Here is a 14636-nt window from a genome sequence, read left to right as displayed (position 1 = left end):
TTAAAAGGCTTTACCGGGTTATTTACTGTCGATTTATACCTAATTCTGTTTCCTGTTAAGACCATTACGCGATGTAAATTTCACAATAAACCTCACGCAAGCAAAGGAGTTTATCGGTAGATTCTACCACATATTTCACGGTTATTCAAACAGAAGCTTGCATTTTCCACATATCAACATTGCCCAAATTCGCAAAAACGGCGAAAAAGCGTTGATCTCTCCCCAAAATGGTTTTTTAGGACGTCGAAACAACTTTTCGCTATACATTTCCTTCTAGCGACTTGCAATGTTTGCCCCCTGGCGATCCCAGAGTTCTTTGCGCATAACATGAGGATCCGATTGCTGGCAGCTCATTCATTGTGACTGCACTTTTGTCATTGTGTTTTAAAATGAAGTTAAAAAGCTTGCCTTTGAAAAGTGTTTGTTGACAAGGTTTAGTGCTTTAATAAGGTCGACAAGGGTCAATTCATGCCTCTCAGGTTCGTGCTTTTAATTAACATCTGGTTTTCTTTACAAGATCTTATCAACTTCAGTACAACACAAAGAGGAAAACAGAGACAGCTGACAACACTCAAAACCCTACCGTGACAATCAAAACACAAAACTATAACAATATCATCTGATAATTTCCAGGTCAAATGCATATCATTCTTTGTAAGACTCGGCCTTTCTCCTGCAAATTTAATCAATAAATATCCCCTCGCTCTTATCTCAAGCTCTCGTGGGTAAAGCAGGTAATAAATCAGCATTGTGGGCACACCCTTCCCTTCACAACGTCTTCTAATTTATAGCACATTAATATTTACTACATGTTATTTTTAGAACTACTCAAATCGTACCTATGGATTTTAAGTAACGCCATCACGGTATTCTTATTTGCATATAATAAACCAGACCTTCATTAATGCAATAAAAGCTCCCCTACTCTTAGGGTGTTTCACAACTGAACATATTTCTCGTCAAAAAAAGGCGCAACACTGCGATAACGGTCCAGGATGAGGTAACAGCGGCGCTGAGGGTCTCGCGTAAGCAGCATACCTATTGTTTAAACACGCTAACAAATATATTTTGCGTTGCAGACTTAAACGGGGAAGGGGTAGGGATCGGGTGGCACAAAAAACGCGAGGAAGAAGGGGAGGGAACAGAACCCTATCCCAATAAAGGAGCCCGTTTTCAATAAGCAGCTCAGTTTATTCCTCAACAAGTAAAATTCAAAAAAACAAAAAGAAAGCTACGCAAACACAAGTACGCAGTGCGTACCTATTTTTTTTGCTACTGAGCTTGCGTCGTTCTCAGAGCACTCTGGGCTCGCTTTGATGCATGTCACAACTATCTTGAGAGAGATTGACGCCAGAGTACCTGCTTGTATCCAAGTTAAAAGTTTCGTCCACATGTACCATCATTTCAGCGTTATCTGAGTTCTTTTTTGCTTCATTTGAGTTTGTTTGTGTTTCATATAAGTTATCTTTGAGTTCTCGAAGCGACCCTGGCCGAAACTGACGCTCACCACCTTTTAGTTGAAGGTCTATCGCGAACTGCGTGTGCGTTTGTGTGCGCTTTGATCGTCTTGAAACGAAAGAAATCCATTGAATATTTATGTAACCAGAAGGGAAGCGACGTTGTCACACATCAGAATCTCACTTGCTGATTTTGAAAACAGGACCTCTCCTTTCCATTAAAACGACCTCGAACAAACAAACGCGCTCTTTCTTCGTGAGAAAAGAAATCAAAGCGCTGGTAATTTTCCGAACGCTATTTGCATACGGTTGCCTGAATCATAGTCTCCTCTACTAACTATGCCTGAATCGATTAGGACACATGGATGCTCTCGAATATTGTTTTCTATTATTCTGAACAGTTTATTGCGAGCCGTACCGAGCCGAGCCATGTTTTCTACGAGCCGAACAGTTCTCATTCGGCTTGCTATGTATGGCTTTGCTCGTTCTTAATGCTAGTTTCTTAAGACGCTGCTGTCTGATCTGGAAGCGTAAACAACGTAAATTTGGGACATTTGGTCAGATCCAGTTAGTTGCAGGGTAAACAATAAGTCATTCCTCAAGCGTTCGAAACGCTTGTTCCGACTTAAATCTTTCAAATCGAAGCAATGCGAAAATTGATTAAGCTCAAAACAACGAAATCCAAGTTTACAATAACTAAACAAGAGGTTATTTCGATGGTACTTTATTTAATATACTCCTTCAAATTTTCTTTGCACACGTAGTCCACCTAACGTGCGCTACAAAAAAAAAACTGAATATGTTGCGCTGTGTTCTAAAGGCGGCGAAATACAAGAAACAAAAACCCGTATCTGGTATATCGTTGCTTAAAAGGCGGCGACGATATATTCGATCCAAAAACTCTCAACTTGGCTGATGTTTCGAGTTTCTCACCTTGCGTGATCCGGCAACTTGTTTTTGCGAATAGTAGAGAGCGGGCCTACTTTGAGCAACAAATTTTGGCTTTGCTGCTCGTTCATCCAACTCACAACTTTTCACGTATAAAATTTGCTCGCATTTCGCGACAAGTTGAGGGTTTGTGTATCTCGTGAAGCAGTCTCTTACAACATGAAGCCTTCCATGTTGCGACAAAAACAACCATGAATCCGGATAAAAAACAACAAGAACTACCATTGGCTACAATGAAATTACCTGTAGCCAATAACGACTTGCGTTACAATTTGCGACTACCGCGAAGAAAAAAATGAAATTCGACCTAATTTCTAACGCGTATTGCTGCGCATCCGCCAAATAATAGTAAGGACTTGGCGATTTTTAAATGTTTACATAGGTAACAGCGATGTTCTATTCTGCAGTCCAGCTAACTATCTTTTGCAGATTTAAGTAAATCATGACAACAATCGTAAGACGTAGAAAGTCGGAATAAGGTGACAGTCTTCGCTAAACATTTGACGGGAAATATTTCTGACTGATGACATTTTTTGGACTTTGCCGGAACAATTACTCCGATTTGCCTGTAGATACCAATTTTAACTATACTAGATATTGATAACAGTGAAGACTACCACAAAAATGTTTTTCGCTATTTTAGCTAGACCGCTTAAGAGGCCAAAATCATGACGTGGTAATATCGCAAAAAAAAAAAAAAACCAAAGGCAATCTGGACAGGTCGTGGGTTTGACTCCTCACTGGGATTCAGAAAACTTTCTCTTCCGACTAGGCTAACTACAAGATTGATCTCAGTATTTAAAGTCAAGACTAAGTAAGAAAGTAAAATTAATAGATCGATTAGTCATAGATTTTTAACGTTGCACAAGAGTTTATTGAAAAAGTTCAGAAGTAAAAGTCATATCTGACAAAAATATATGTTTTGTTAAAGTTACTGTAGCAGTACTTATTATGGGTTGTGAAGTGTCACAGGTACCAAGACTTCAAGGCAGACAACCGTGTAATACTGCGCTACTGATGCCTGAATAAATGAGATTTCTTTTGTTCCTACATGGCATGGTCGGGGCGAAAGTATATTTTTGAAATGACAATGTTAATTTACTGAGACCACATGTACAAGTAAATGTTTGCAATTTGAAACCACACGTACAAGTAAATGTTTACATAGACACAGACTCAGTTGGACCTTTAGAGGAACTGCGAGCAATATAATGATCTCCTTAACTTTATTGCGCGATGATTTAAAACTTTTTTATAGTTTTCTTTTCATTTTAGAAACGAAATCAAGACCCAGTTAGAAATTAAAATGATTTGATTAATAAGAAATTTTTAACGTTGCACAAGGGTTTTTTTAAGGTTAGGAGTAAAAGTCGTACCTGATAAATGAAAAACAGGCATGTGACTGGCCATAGAGTCACAATGAGTCAAGAGAATTTAAACCTGGGCAGAAAGACGCACTTTTTGAAAACGAGGTTTATAGATCTCAGTTTTAACATCCTTTGGGTCCTCAAGTTAAGAATGCAATCTGCCCGAATCGGATCTCCTTCAAACGTTTCATCGCAGTAAAAGTTATTATGGTAGTACTTATTGCAGGTTTAGGCTGAAGCGCTGCTGGTGTCGTGATGTCAAAGCGGACAACCGTGTAATATGGCGGTAATGCAATATTCAAATTTTCTTAGGTTGTTTGGTTGAAAATGATGGCACCATGCAGTTTTTGATCACTTAAAAAAGCGCAATTAGTTAAAGCAATCTAATTCATTCTTTTACTCCATCACTCGTTTGAAGTCATATGTGCTGAACCAAAAGAGATTGCATTTTGTAAGTAGATCGCAAATTACACTTTTATTAAGCTTAAAATCTCTCAAGTTTCGTTTCGAAAACATTATCCTGGCTGTTGTCCAACCTCGGTTTAAATTCTCTTCGCCCTGTTCGTGGTTCAAAGACCAGCCTGCATATAGGTACGTTTTAGAGCGTGGTTTTCAAGGTAGAAAACAGAACATAAAGGAAGCTTATCGAGAGTCATTTTATTGTGCAGGTAGTTTAAGTCTTTTATCCTTAACTGGATTGTTTTCATTAGTTTCGTCTCCGGCATCTTAGCTTTGTGTATAAATGAGGAAATTCTCTTGACTTCTTCGGTTAAAAATTATATACTTGGGTGTCATAGATATTTCGAAAAAACGCATTCTTTTTCTTTCTCTTTTTCTTTTTTCTTTTGCCAGACCAATTACTCCGATTTGCCTGTAGATACCAATTTTAACTATACTGGATATTGATAACAGTGCAAAAGACTACCACAAAATTTCTTTTCGCTATTTTAGACCGCTTGAGGGGCCAAAATCATGATGTGGTAATGTCTCGAAGAAAAACGAACGCATACCTCGGCAAATGTTATGGTTGTTAATCTTTTCGGATAGCTTTTATACTGTGAAAAGATGAAGGTAAAGGGCCGACCTCGATCTTTCGATACTGCCCGCTTTTCTCTGAGGATAACACCTAAATGAGAAAACATGTACTACGGTGTTAGGTTCAGCAATTGCACCCGGTTTTTGCCACTTTAAAGTAAACCGCAGTTTTCCCTATTTAACTGGTTCAGTGACGAATTGATCCTCGCAAATAAACTGCAGTTTAAGCAATTGCAGAGATTGAAGCCTGAAAAATATTCTGGCTTCCACTGGGCTCCAACTCGTGCCTCTTAGATAGAGATACTGGTTTGGCGCTACTACCAACTGAGCTACAAAGCCACATGTTTAGAGCTAGGCAAACTTTAGTTGGTTCTTTGTTCCCTGTAAAAGAATTTGATCGAAAATGATATATATGAAATAAACTCATATTTGACCTGCGATTAAACTTGCGCAGTTGTTGCTCCGGTTTTGTGAAGACACAAAAGCCCCATTCTAAAATATAAACGGAAAGGCAAAAAGTAGAGATATGATGTATTTGAAAAAGAAAACGCGCAATACCATGAAAAAGATCATTAGGTACCGGCTACAAGGAATTGAATTTTCAACTCACAGTACAGCTTTGAATCTCTCAGACTCCACCAGTATTAATGTGGAAAATACTGTTATCATCTACGTCACATCGAAGAAGAAAATCTTTTCCTCACAGAAAAGTGACCCGATATCAAATGAAGTTCTACCAAAGGAAAACAAAGAAATCAATTAGTCTGTGAATAAATGGAGAAACATTAATTATGTCAGGTTCCGCAGTTTAAAATGCTGATACCCGCTTCTGCCTCTTCAAAAAGAGGAAAGCGTTCTACTTCATTATCTGAATGAAATTGAATTTTATACCAATTTTCATGGCCATGGAATTAGTGGGGAAAATGAAACGTCACGTTGCCTTAAATCAATAGATATTGTCTTTATTCCTTCGTGACAAGGGCGGGCCGAAAATTCACAGTCAGAAATAACAATGTTAATTTAATAAAACCGCCAAATTACCTTTATTGGAACTGCAAGCAATATAATGATCCTCTTAAGTTATATTTTTTAACTCTGATAATATTTTTGTATTTATTTCGGGAACCAAATCAACCCCCCCCCCCCCCCCAACTAAAATGACCTAGCTCACCACTCTGGTCCTCCATAGTTCAGTGGTAGAGCAGTTCAACCGGCAATCTGGACAGGTCATGGGTTCGATTCGTCATTGGGATTCAGAAAACTTTCTTTTCCGAGTAGGCCAACTACAAGATTTATCTTATTATTTAAGTTCAAGACTGAGTAAGAAAGTAAAATGAATAGATCGATTAGTCATAGATTCTTAACGTTACAAAAGAGTTTATTGAAAAGTTCAGAAGTAAAAGTCATATCTGACAAATATATATGTTCTGTTAAAGTTACTACAGCAGTACTTATTATGGGTTGTGAAGTGTCACAGGTACCAAGACTTCAAGGCAGACAACCGTGTAATACTGCGCTAATATCATCGCCTGAATAAAAGAGATTGTTTTTGTTCCTACATGACATGGTTGGGGCGAAAGTATATTTTGAAATGACAATGTTAATTTAGTGAGACCACATGTACAAGTAAATGTTTGCAATTTGAAACCACACGTACAAGTAAATGTTTACATAGACACAGACTCAGTTGAACCTTTAGAGGAACTGCGAGCAATGAAATGATCTCCTTAACTTTATCAGTGCGCGATGTTTTAAAACCTTTTTATAGTTTTCTTTTCATTTTAGAAACGAAATCAAGACCCAGTTAGAAATTAAAATGATGTGATTAATTAGAAATTTTTTACGTTGCACAAGGGCTTTTTTTTAAATTAGGAGTAAAAAACACATATATGATAAATGAAAAATAGGTATGTGGCTGGCCATAGAGTCACAAAGAGTCAACAGAATTTAAACCTGGGCAAGTGGTTTATAGATCTCAGTTTTAACAACCTCTGGGCCTTCAAGTCAAGAATCCAATCTGCCCGAATCAGATTTCCTTCAGACGCTTCATCGCAGTAAAAGTTATTATGGTAGTACTTATTGAGGGTTCTGATGCGTTACTGGTGCCGTGATGTAAAAGCGGACAACCGTGTAATATGTAATGCAATATTTAAATTTTCTCAGGTTAATTGGTTCAAAATGATGGCACCGTGCATTTTTGGATCACATAAAATAGCGCAATTAGTTGCGACAATCTAATGTTACTCCATCACTCGTTTGAAGTCACACGGACTGAACCAAAAGGGATTGTATTTTGTAAGTATATCGCAAATTACACTTTTATTAAGCTTAGATCCTCTCAAGTTTCGTTTCGAAAACATTATCCTGGCTGTTTTCCTACTTAGGTTTAACTTCTCTTCGCCCTGTTCGTGGATCAAAGGACAGCCTGCATATAGGTACGTTTTAGAGCGTGATTATCAAGGTAGAAAACAGAACATGAATGAAGTTTATCGAGAGTCATTTTATTGTGCAGGTAGTTTGAGTCTTTTATCCTTAACTGGATTGTTTTCATTATTTTCGTCTCCGGCATCTTAGCTTTGTGTATAAATGAGGTAATGCCCTTGGCTTGTTCGGTTATAACTTATATACTTGTGTGTCATAGATATTTCGAAAAAACGCATTCTTTTGATCAGTCGATGAGTTTAACTCGATCAGGAAAGTTAAATAAGTGTTTTTCTTTTAAATAAAATGGGCTATCTCGCCCGGTATTTAAAATTCGATATCAGTGAATGAAATAATTTGTCCCGATAGTAGTACGCAGATATCAAGGTAGAAACTCGTGGATCATGTAAAGATTAGGATATCAAGGCAGATATTTTGTATCACCGTAATAATCAGAGTGATATCAATGTAGAAAATGGTCTTTGATACCAAGGCAGACTATCCCTTACAAAAAAAAAAAAAAAAAAAAAATGGTTAGACAATGTCATTACCATGTATAGCAAAGGGCTGATTCACGTCTGTACAGATACCTAGGGTTTAACCACAGTTTCCATATCATCTGATGATGCCGTGGATCGGCGAAGGCTCGAAAGATTAATTCTATAACAGTAGTATAAGGCTTTACTTGAAACTATCAAAGATAAACGAGAATATGTATGCTAAATATCTTACTTCTAAAGAATGTTTTACTTAAAGAATACATTTATACCGTGACAATGGCTTCGAGTAGAAACCTGCCGTAAATAACGTCCAGCGTCTTTAAAAGAAAAAGCTTCAAAAGGGTTTTTTTGGCGTTTTAGTGAATCGCGTTTCACCGCCTCAGAAACACTTCGAGGATCATCCCATGGCTCATTTCATTTTGGCACTTCAAATGATTTAATTCAAATCCATCATTTCCGTCACATTTTATTTCCAAAGGGATAATACGTCTGTTTAATCCCACAATAACCAAATAAACATCGACTTTCTCTTGACGTTATGGTGGCTCACAAGCTCAAGCTTTCGAATGTCGTATCGGCTTCTGTGGTAAGGTCAGAGTTCCGAATTCCAAAGGATGGAGATACGATTAATTTTCCAACGGTTCAAAATGATGGAGAAATTCCATACCCCTAAAGACCAAGGTAATGTTTAATATCTCTAAAAATGACCATTCCTTCATTTTGGACACAAAACTTGGCGATTTATTCGTACGAGAAGTCACGATTTTTTAGCATTGGAAAAAAATTAGGATATTTGACTGAACTTTACACAATTGTAACAGCAAACAAAAATTTACTTTGTTATCAGCTTTTGTACATGGATGTACACGTTATTGGCCACTCCCCTTTTCAGGTCCAACGTAGACACACAATGATAAATAAATATTCAAATAAACATAACTAGGTTAAGAATCCCAACTGGCGGGAGGCAGACCAGCTGGCTATTTACAAGGGCAGCCGAGAAATTGAACTCGGGGCTACCAAGAACAACAACAGCAAGCGGTCGGGAAAGGGATTTGAACCCGGGAGCTACGGATTTCAAATCCGGGGCTCTAACCACTCGGCCACGCTCCCTCTCCTTTCTTGAAAAAAAAAAAAAAAAAAAGAAACAGAGACAAAAGCAAGAGCGGCATTTGATCGTCCTGGCTACACCGAGATGGTGCTGGTTCCATCAACCAAATTGATCGCCAATATGATTGCGACTGCCACCACGTCAAGGTCGTTCAAAAATCCTCATAATCGTGCGACCATTTAAGGAAGAGTGAATGTACTTGAATTAAGTGTGGTTAAGGAAGACTAGCTTCTTAGCTTCTTATGTGCCACGAGGCACAAAGAAGCTAAGTGAAGTGAAGTGAAGTGAAGGAAGACTATTAATTGTAAAAAAAAAAAAAAAAAACTCATTTTGTTTTCCTAACAGAAAAGGATGCTGTTCCTGGGTTTTCTTTTGCTGCCTTTCCTGGGTTCATGTTTCTCAGAGGAAGTTTGGGATCCAACCGACCCAAGATGCGAAGAGCGGAGACAAGAGGTCAAACAAGCTTGGAATGATTATTATCTGGGAGAAGCCTACAGTTGGATAGACCTATACGGTAGTACAAGGTAAAACGTCTAAGAACTATAGGAAAATATCGTTAATGCTAGGTTGGTAAACAAATTTTTGTCAACGCATGATGGGCAAACCAAACAGCACTGAGTTTTGTTATTCCAGATAATAATACCTAACTGACTGAAACGTAGCTTGGCACTTTCTTGACTGATGTCCATGAGCAAGCACTTCGATCATCCGAGAGGATGCGACCACAGTCGACGTGAATACCTCTGCTGCAGAAGCTAAAAGGAGGTAACCCGCGAAGGCTCGAACAAGCGCTTCCCTGTCAGACGTTCCCTTAATCCCAATTCTACCAACTGGCACTCTCCTTTACTTACAAGGCTTGGCCATATTAGACATGTACGCATGCAGAGACAATGGTATCCTTATTACTCCCAATGTTGCTAAATATGCAGGTTTCTTCGACTCCACGGACTTACATCATAGTAATAGAGGGAAATGGTTATGAAATTTGACAAAGGACTTTGTTCTGTGTTTTTGGTCGCTTTTTAGGCCTGACCTTGCACAGAACACAAAAGGTCATGATTAGTGCTCAAGGAACTGACCAATAGAAACGTGACGGTGACGTGATTCGGCTAAACTGGTATGTGAGCGCAAAACAAAAGACTGTGCAGGGTCGTGGACCTTCCAACATAAATCTTGTGATCTTTTTTTGTTCCTTTGAAGTTTGCTCGCTTTCATAACCAGTTCCTTATAATAACTATGTCTACATCAATGCATTTTCCAGTATGTCATTAAAGACTAAGGACTCCTTTACATATGATGTTGTCAAATAACTGACTTAAATAATCCACTCTGTCTCAATCTGTTTATGGCAAACGCCCAAATTCATAGACATGACACAAGAACAGCCAGTAATTATCGAGTGCATTCCTGTCTTACTAACATCAAGAAATTTACAACTCTTTACCAAGGACCAAAAATCTGGAATTGTCTTCCTGTATCAATTAAAAGCTTGTCAAGCTTTCCTGTCTTTAAGAACAAAGTGCTAAAAGTTTTATTAAAATAGTTACTGAATTACCCTAGCCGCACACCTTCGCAGCCCTTAGTTCTTATCATATTGTGACGTCGAGGTGACCTTTCCTATAAGCCTGGTGGTTTCTTGAGGTCTCCTTGCCTAACAACATGCTGTACTCTGTAAATATTCTTTTAACATCAAGGCTAATAAATGATGATGATGCTGATGGTATCACTTACGAGACGAGAATTGACTGGTTTGTCTTTCTTTTGAAAGGCACGCGGATACCTTCCATTAGGTGCAATAGTGTACCGCGATTACATTGCTTCACAAAACTCAATGTATAGCTCTTCTATTGATTCTGAATAATGTTCTCTTTTATTGCAGTACTTACAATGTCCGATGGCTGTATGAATCGACAATTGAAGGCTTTTTAAAGAAAGGCTGTGATGATTACGAAGCGAACAAAAAAACTAGCGATTATAGATGTTGGTCCAAGGAGTTCCTGTGTGCTGCGAAAGAAGTCGTCAGGAAAACTGTTGACAGTCATATCATGAAGAAAGGCAATCTTCGACACAATTGGCACGGCTGGTTTAGAGCGCCATGGGGCCAACAGCCCGAAGTTCGAGAACAGGAGATTAACTGGGTTACGAAAATACTATGGAATGACCCCAGACTTCTCTACTGGGCCAAAACTGATCTTGAACAACTTGGTAAAGAAATGCTCGACCGAATCTTCTACTACATTGAAACAAACGATATCGATAGCTTAGAAAAACTTTTTAACCACTACAAGTCTAGCGGCACGATGGATCTTATGAAAGAACAGTGCGAAAGCATGGACAGGGACGATACCAAAATGCAATGTAAGTTAGCAGTAGTCTTTGATAGGTTAGCAGAGTTGATGATAGATCATAAGAGTATACCATGGGATACGAGTCAGCCGCCTCCTAGAACCAGGGAGGAGCTATCTATGTTGTATCTTCTCCAGCCTAAAGTCTATGAAATCATGAACATTGCGTCCAAAGCCAGAAATAAGACCCTCTGTCACCGGCTAATGACAATGTTCCAGAGTCTCTATGATAACGCCCTGAATCAAGATGGCAACAAAATTAAGGACCATTTCGGTGAATTCGGCTCCATTTCTGCAAGCATGAAACGCGAATGTATAGACGCGTACAAAAATGATTTTGAGCAGCTCACGTGCTACTTGGCTGAGACGTTTGCACGTATGGAAAAACTAAGGAGTGCCTTAGGGCCAAATTATGACAACTGGCAGTCGAGTGAATCGCAAAGCATGCGAACTGTTGTTCTAGTGTGGCTTTTATTGACACCCAAAGGCAATTTCTATGTCAAAACCGATACACTTAAGAGAGCTCAGACTGCGAAAGAGTTGCTGAAAATCTTGTATAACAAAATCCGAGAAAATGACCTCACTGGCCTTCAAGACATTGCCAATTTAGTTCCCAACGGGAATCAAATGGGACTGACCAGTAGTGATGAATGTGCCCCCAGTTTTGAAAAAATTAGTAGGAGCATGGAATGCGGTTTTAAGATCCTCATGGAGAACGTAGCAGTTTTTCTTGACCAGTACAGCAGCAAGGATCGTAGAACAAAAAGTCTGGATCTGAGCGTCGATCATAAAACCAGGTTAACCCAGTTTCAAATTTCAAGCATCAAAGGTGCAGTTGAAAATACCAAGCTAGAGCTGCAAAGCTCGTTAGAAAAGTTCACCGGAGAGATAAAGAAATATTTCGAGGCCTCACTAGGCAGTCGTTTCACACATTTGCGTGATTATTTCACAAAAGTTGCCAGTTTTGATAAAGCAATTGCCCAGGCAGATACAATTTTCATAACCGGCAAATTGGACGAATTCAAAAACACGGCAGCAGAACTTCAGATAAAACTAGAATATGATACTTCTAAGCTGCAAATGGAGGGTACTATTATCAAATCTATTGATGCTACTTTTATGTGGTTAAAAGTCATTGGTTCGGGTATTTCGGCTATAATGGGGGCCATGGGGGGAGACTTTGGCGGCTTCGCGGACACGGCTGATCGTATCGACGCCGCCGCCAGGGCAACGCTCGAGGCAGTCAAGGGTGGTGCAATTCGTGAGCAAATAACAATAGCCACAGACAAGTTCAGGATAATTGGAGAAGGATTTCAGAAAAATAGAGTTCACTTAGAAAATACCAAGAAAATCATTGCTAAGCTCGAGGCGGAAGAAACTAGTAGTGATGAATTTAAGAAAATACAAAAAGAATTTCTGACGAGCTATAACGACTACACACCGCAGGTCTCAGAAGCTCAAATAGCTGAGCTAGACGCTGCCTGGAACGCAGTACTCGATAATTTGGAAACCTTAATAGATTCCGTGGAGACAAAAGAGGCCATTGCTGGTGCAACGTACATCTTCGTAGGAAATCACCTTTTTAAACTCAAAATCGCTGTACCTCAACTTGCGCAAACCCTTAGCAATCGGTTTGATTACCAATTTGAATTGATGGACAGTTTGACGGCAACGGTCCGGGCATATACATCGATGCAAGCGGCAAAAGGTCTAGAGCAAGGCTTCCAGGATTTGGAGCGACAGCTAGCGGAGTCCGCTGAAGCTCAGCTTGCGCTCGAACAAATGGCTTTATCCACATATGTAATATCTCAGTTCCATTTACTTCTCATCCTATCTCAGTATTGTAACTATGTGACCTATGTCAACGCAGGGATAGAGTCCTATCAATGCACCAACGCCTTAAGTACAATGGATACCAACCATATTGACGAGGCACTAAGTTATAACCCTCCTTCTTGCGACGTAGTTAAAGTTGACTTGAAAATTCCCACAAGTGATTCAGGCAGAGCCGATAGCATCAATCTCAATCAGATAAATTCAGGGGAGCCGGTGGCTTTTCAAATTCCCAACTTTGAGTGGTTGAAGCTTAACGGCCAGGTCTCCTCCAGCGATGAAGACAGTGCCCTTTTTGTTGAGCTTTTTGAGGTCTATCTCATTACAAATGATAGCTACCAGTTAAGCAGAAACCTACGGGTAGAAGTCACCCCTGCGGGGTCTGCCCCAATTTACCCCATTTCAGGACAAGTGAAATACGAATTGCGGCCCCGCTCACGAACACAGTATGTCTTTGAATACAAAGAAAATTATAGGGGCAACTGCGACTCGGAAAAAAACCCTTACCTTGTCTGCTCCCCAGGACCTAAAGGTATTTGTGTTCAAAGCAGGGGGGAGCTCAACAATAATTTGGGTGCTTATCCATCAATCTACAGTCCTTGGCTTATAAAACTGGACCAAAACATTGGCAATGCCCCTAAACCTGCTCCGGAAACCAAATTGTATCTCCAAGCTAAGCTTCAACTATGCAGAAAGAGGAAAGATTCAAACATTAGGGCCAGTCAGGGAAGAAAACGCTCCCTGAAAAAGGCCAAAAAGCATAAGCACCATGCAGTTAGGGACTCAGGTGTCCCGGCTTGTCCCGTGGGGAAATATTTCAATCAAGAGTCAGGGCTTTTCGCGGCTTGTAGTGTTGACTCTACCCCGCAGCATTATGGGTATTATTGTGAAGTGAACAGTCAGTAGTGTTGCGTCATTGCGTGTCAGAAAGTTAGTATGGCTGTGCTACGGATAAAGTAAGTGCAAATTAAATATACTGCATAATGTAGCTTTAGAGCATATGGTGCATTAATTAAAATGTGGTATGCGGCAGGTGCAAATAAATAAAAGAAAACAGAGGAACTCGAAACCATTTGCTTAGTTATTGGACTTGGTTGATGTACCGCGTAGGCGGGCCCCATTTCTTTGGAGCCAGAACAATTGACGTCTTACTTCCCTTAGTGATATATTGATGGATCAAATGGCTAAAAAGAAAATTAGAAGAATAAATAAAATTTTCGCGATTTTGTGTTAGATTTTCAAACGTTTATTAAATAAGGCGTAGTTACAGCTAGCAGTTAGGGACCAGTCAATAATTAGAGAGTATGATGGGGTTGGTGTATGGGTGGGAATGCCGGCTATTGTTGTCCCCCTCATCCATTGTGCAATGTTTTTTTCAGAGCCCGCCCCCCCCCCCCCACCCCCACCCCCTCTCCTTTCGACAGATAATTTTCCAGACATGAAACGCACTAGTATTAACTGGTCATTATACACTATTCTCGAGATTTTCATAATTTTTAGGGGATACAATAGCGAGATGCCTTCAAATTTTGAACCGTCTGCCTCTCCACCCGGGTCTTGTATAAACAATAGGAGCACCCATCTCACCTTCAGACTCCTCGACCTTCCAATCTCTGCAA

The 14636-nt window shown here is 39.6% G+C and overlaps 1 protein-coding gene across 2 annotated transcripts; it reads left to right on the top strand.

The window, feature by feature from the left end:
* The first annotated feature begins 3964 nt into the window (after window positions 1-3964).
* On the top strand, window positions 3965-14368 carry LOC145487999 (uncharacterized). Of its 2 annotated transcripts, XM_081466764.1 has the most exons (4): window positions 3965-4223; window positions 7192-7242; window positions 9185-9363; window positions 10719-14368. In XM_081466764.1, exons 3-4 carry the CDS (start codon window positions 9191-9193, stop codon window positions 13921-13923), a joined length of 3378 nt encoding a protein of 1125 aa, XP_081322890.1. In that variant the 5' UTR covers window positions 3965-4223; window positions 7192-7242; window positions 9185-9190; the 3' UTR covers window positions 13924-14368. The 2 variants fall into 2 exon arrangements, with proteins under 2 accessions (XP_081322890.1, XP_081322891.1); XM_081466765.1 differs by lacking the exons at window positions 3965-4223; window positions 7192-7242 and having other exon boundaries at window positions 9159-9363.
* Window positions 14369-14636: the final 268 nt, after the last annotated feature.

This window comes from Orbicella franksi, chromosome 5 (assembly GCF_964199315.1).
Source record: "Orbicella franksi chromosome 5, jaOrbFran1.1, whole genome shotgun sequence".
NCBI classification, from domain to species: Eukaryota; Metazoa; Cnidaria; class Anthozoa; order Scleractinia; family Merulinidae; genus Orbicella; species Orbicella franksi.
This window is presented reverse-complemented; position numbering and strand designations above follow the sequence as displayed.

What these genes read in the sequence shown, in the direction of transcription:
- LOC145487999 (XM_081466764.1), top strand. Translation starts at nt 9,191, where the DNA reads ATGCTGTTCCTGGGTTTTCTTTTGCTGCCTTTCCTGGGTTCATGTTTC. An exon ending in GACCTATACGGTAGTACAAG is followed by an intron (nt 9,364 to 10,718) that starts GTAAAACGTCTA and finishes CTTTTATTGCAG; the next exon opens with TACTTACAATGTCCGATGGC.